General features: G+C 39.5%; 1 protein-coding gene across 1 annotated transcript; it reads left to right on the forward strand.

The window, feature by feature from the left end:
• Nucleotides 1-412: 412 nt before the first annotated feature.
• On the forward strand, nt 413-1,468 carry LOC122067678 (protein kinase PINOID-like; the record flags this gene model as incomplete). The annotated part of the gene is made up of 1 exon (XM_042631522.1): nt 413-1,468. A coding segment is annotated over one exon (814 nt), but the record flags the coding sequence as incomplete, so codon positions are not given.
• Nucleotides 1,469-3,898: the final 2,430 nt, after the last annotated feature.

A 3,898-nucleotide genomic window follows, 5' to 3' on the forward strand; every position in this document is an offset into this window, starting at 1 on the left:
AAGAAATTGTAGTTCTCTTGGTTCTGTTTTCCCCTGGAACTTTGCTTTTTCTTTGAATGCATTCTGAAAAACCATTTTTCCCGATTAATCTTTACCAGGAATAGAGTTTTATCGTAATAATGGACTTCTGAGTCCTGAATCTTCTGACTGTGTCTGCTTCATGCTCTGATGGTCTCCATTAATGGAAACTACCCTTTTTATTTCTCATTTTTTTTCTGAAATTCTCTATTTTGAAATATTTATTTTCGCAACACTGGAAAATCTCTTTCCTTTGACCATTTTGCTTCTGCTTGGGCGAAGATTTTCTGAGGTTTTCCCGCCGAAAAGTTTTTCTGTGTTCGCAGATATGGGTATACCATGATTTCTTCTTCTTGCTTGGTATGATTACTGAGTCACCTCGGCAGAGTTAAAGAATTTATTCTGGTTCGCTGTCCAGGTTTTACGCGGCGGAAGTTCTTGTAGCCTTGGAGTACCTTCACATGCTGGGAATCGTCTACAGAGATCTAAAGCCCGAGAACGTGTTGGTTAGATCGGACGGTCATATTATGCTCTCCGATTTTGACCTCTCCCTCTGTTCTGATGCAATCCCAGCCGTTGAGTTTCCTGACCCTTCTCCTGACCCCACCTCAGTTTCTGACCTTCGGTCAACCGGCAATGCACGTAAAGCTTCCTCACCCGGTTGCTTTCCCAATCGGCTTTTCCGGTCACGGAAGGTACGGACGGTGGCAACCACCCGGCAGTTCGTCGCCGAGCCGGTGACCGCTCGGTCATGCTCATTCGTGGGAACCCACGAGTATATCTCACCGGAAGTTGCCGGTGGTAAATCGCATGGCAATGCTGTGGACTGGTGGGCCCTTGGGATTTTCATCTACGAGCTGATCTACGGTAGAACGCCATTTTCCGGTGGGAACAACGAGGCAACACTGCGAAACATCTTGAAAAATCCCCTGGTTTTTCCGACTGGATCTCCGTCGAGCGCGTCAGAAATGTACGCTCGAGATCTGATCTCAAGGTTGCTGGTCAAAGATCCTGGTCAGAGGCTCGGGTCAAAGAGAGGGGCAGCTGAAGTGAAGACACATCCCTTCTTTAAGGGAGTAAACTTCGCTCTCATACGGTCGTCCACGCCACCGGAAATTCCCGGTCTCCGGCGAGTTAAGGCTACGTCATCTTCGGAATCCTGTAGGTATACGAGGGAATCGACAACGACGGCTTTTGACTTCTTTTGAGGTTCGAATCGAAAGTGACGTGGTATCATCCTCGCCTTGTAAATTCGGGACTTCTTTTACCTAACTGATTATAGGAAGAGGGGGATAGGATTGCCCTATGTTGGGAAGGTTAGATTAGTTTACAAACTTCATATGTAAACTAACCTTTATAAGAAATGAGTAAATGTCTTTCAAGATAGTTTTCAATATGGGATTAAAACTTTTAATATAATGTGAATGAATACGTACTATTGATCTATGGATACGATGAAATTTTTTTAATCAAAAGTTTGAATTAGTTGGTAGATATATTAGGAAGACTGTATGCTTATTAGTAACCGATATGAGACTAAACTCCCTTTAACATGTTAGCATATGTCTATCCATAAAATTTATCTAATTAGTCACTTAACAAATCTAGGTGTTCATCAACGAAAATTAGGTTCTTGTATTTTTTTAAATATGCGCTCATTGTTATACATCTTATCAATAATATCTTTTTTTTTCTTTAGTATTAAATTAGATTTTAGCCTTTTCATTTTGATGGTGCGATATTAAGGATTTGGTTGTATATATGTAGATGATGATCTAGTCGCCTAGTTTATTTAGACATGTGATGTGTTCAATTGTCTTTTAAAAATTTATGATCACATTAAACACAACGTTATATATTGTGGTTATGATATTGGGAGTTAGAGGTATAATCTCATATTAGTTATTCATGACTTTGGATCCAAGTGTTATTTTATGTTTATCTCACTATATTCAACAATATGACTCTATTAAGTTTGTCTTGAATTTTTGACCTATTTCGACATATTTTGATGGTGACCTGAATGAGAAATTTTCTAAGATCTGTGATGGAAGCAGGGGGTTGGGCCGATATGCCCCCGTGATATGGTTCGACCCGTGACTTTCCAATTGGGCATTTCACTGGGAAAATGTACTCTTCAAGGATCACTAGGCCAAAAGCAAGGGTTGAGGGAGTTACAACCACATGGACACCCGCAAGTGGGTTAAACAAGAAACCCACAAGGGAGTTAGAAAAAACCTATTGAATGATTAGTAAAGGGAATTGAGATCCTCTGCAGCGTTACAGGACGTGTAACGTACATTCAACGATTGGGAATGTCTTGAGCTATGTGTCTGAGCGTTCTTGGTCATTGGATGTGAGCTATATGTTCTGTAACACTATAGGGGAGCCCGATCCCAACAAAAGGGCAAAGTGCACCACACTTATTGTAATACTATTGCTATTATTGTTTCAAGAAAATATAAGATAAGAAGGTAAAACTAGCAACCTTTCCTAGGCTTATTGTTCTTAAATTCATCACTCTTGATATTTACCCAGAAGAAAAAAAAAAAAAAAACTTTTATCTCTCTTCGTTATCATATCATTAGCAAAGCAAATGTAGAATTACAACTTCATGTTTCCAAAACACACCATTTGGGTACAAAAGTCAAGGTTTTACAGTTTTAGTTGACTATCAACCACGTGCACCTCATCTCAGCACGAGCTGCTACAGTATAGAGAGAAGGTAATAAAGTCATACTTGTTTTGTATAGTTAAGTTATAATTAAGTAGTTCTTTCCTTTCTCTCTCAAGCGTTGACTTTAACTTTGACTTAATAACTTCATTTGATCATTGACCCGATCCAGTTAACAGAAACCCGTTTCTATCTCCAGATGAAAATGATAATCCATAAGTCAATATCTTATATTAACCTCGCATGGCTCTGTTTAATATAATCTTTTCTCAAACGATGACGATGAGGGTGACGATAATAAAACCTTTTTAGTTAAAAGTTTAAAATTTTTTTTAGGTAAGGGATCAACTGAGAAGGAACAAAGGAACAACACGTAAAGAGAATCTATTAAATTGTTAATGCAGAAAGCGATTTTGTCTAGGCCGAGGAAGGAAGAAATAATGGATAAAAACATAAAACCTAGAGAGAGAGAGAGAGAGAGAGGGAGAGCACTGGGGGTGGGGGTAGACCAGCTAGGGAGAGAGGTCGGAGATGGTGGGGGAAGAAGAAAACTGGATAAGGGAGCACATGCAGTGATGCACTGTCCAAATAGCTACCTGCCAACCGGCAGACTTACCAGCTATCTTTAAAGCACTGTCCCCCTCCCCCTCTTAATTCTCTTTTCTCTCTCTCTCATCTCTGGAGTGTCAAGTGATTGTGTTCATTGGTCTGGTGGGATTAATAAGGTCCAATTGTTCTAACATTTTTTAGTTAATGGGGTTTTAGGTTAGGTCTAAACATGTTTTATCAATTTGATCGAAACTAATAAGATCACATGTCAATTATGGTCAAGTTGATTGAACTATAAATGAACTTATTGTAATATAAATGAATTGTAATCAAGTTATAAATGGGCTAATCTGGGCTATAATTGGTTAGTCCCAGTCGGGTGTTCGTCGGGCTACAACCAAGCACTATAAACTGAACGATTTACTAATCGATCGATTTGATTTCAAGTTTTATCTGATAAGTTTCAATTGAACCCTACCAATGTTGGCCAACTTTTGACACCCCTACCTCGTCTTGTCCCCTGTTCAAGCATTGGTGGGTTGTCTATTGAGCTTGGAGTCATGAATCTCTTTCATACTTCACACCCATAGGAGGCCCTGACTTATCAAAGGGTTGTGAACTTGTGATAGCTAGAATAGACCAACAATATACATTGAA

The sequence above is a fragment of the Macadamia integrifolia genome, unplaced genomic scaffold (genome assembly GCF_013358625.1).
Source record: "Macadamia integrifolia cultivar HAES 741 unplaced genomic scaffold, SCU_Mint_v3 scaffold3056, whole genome shotgun sequence".
NCBI lineage: Eukaryota > Viridiplantae > Streptophyta > Magnoliopsida > Proteales > Proteaceae > Macadamia > Macadamia integrifolia.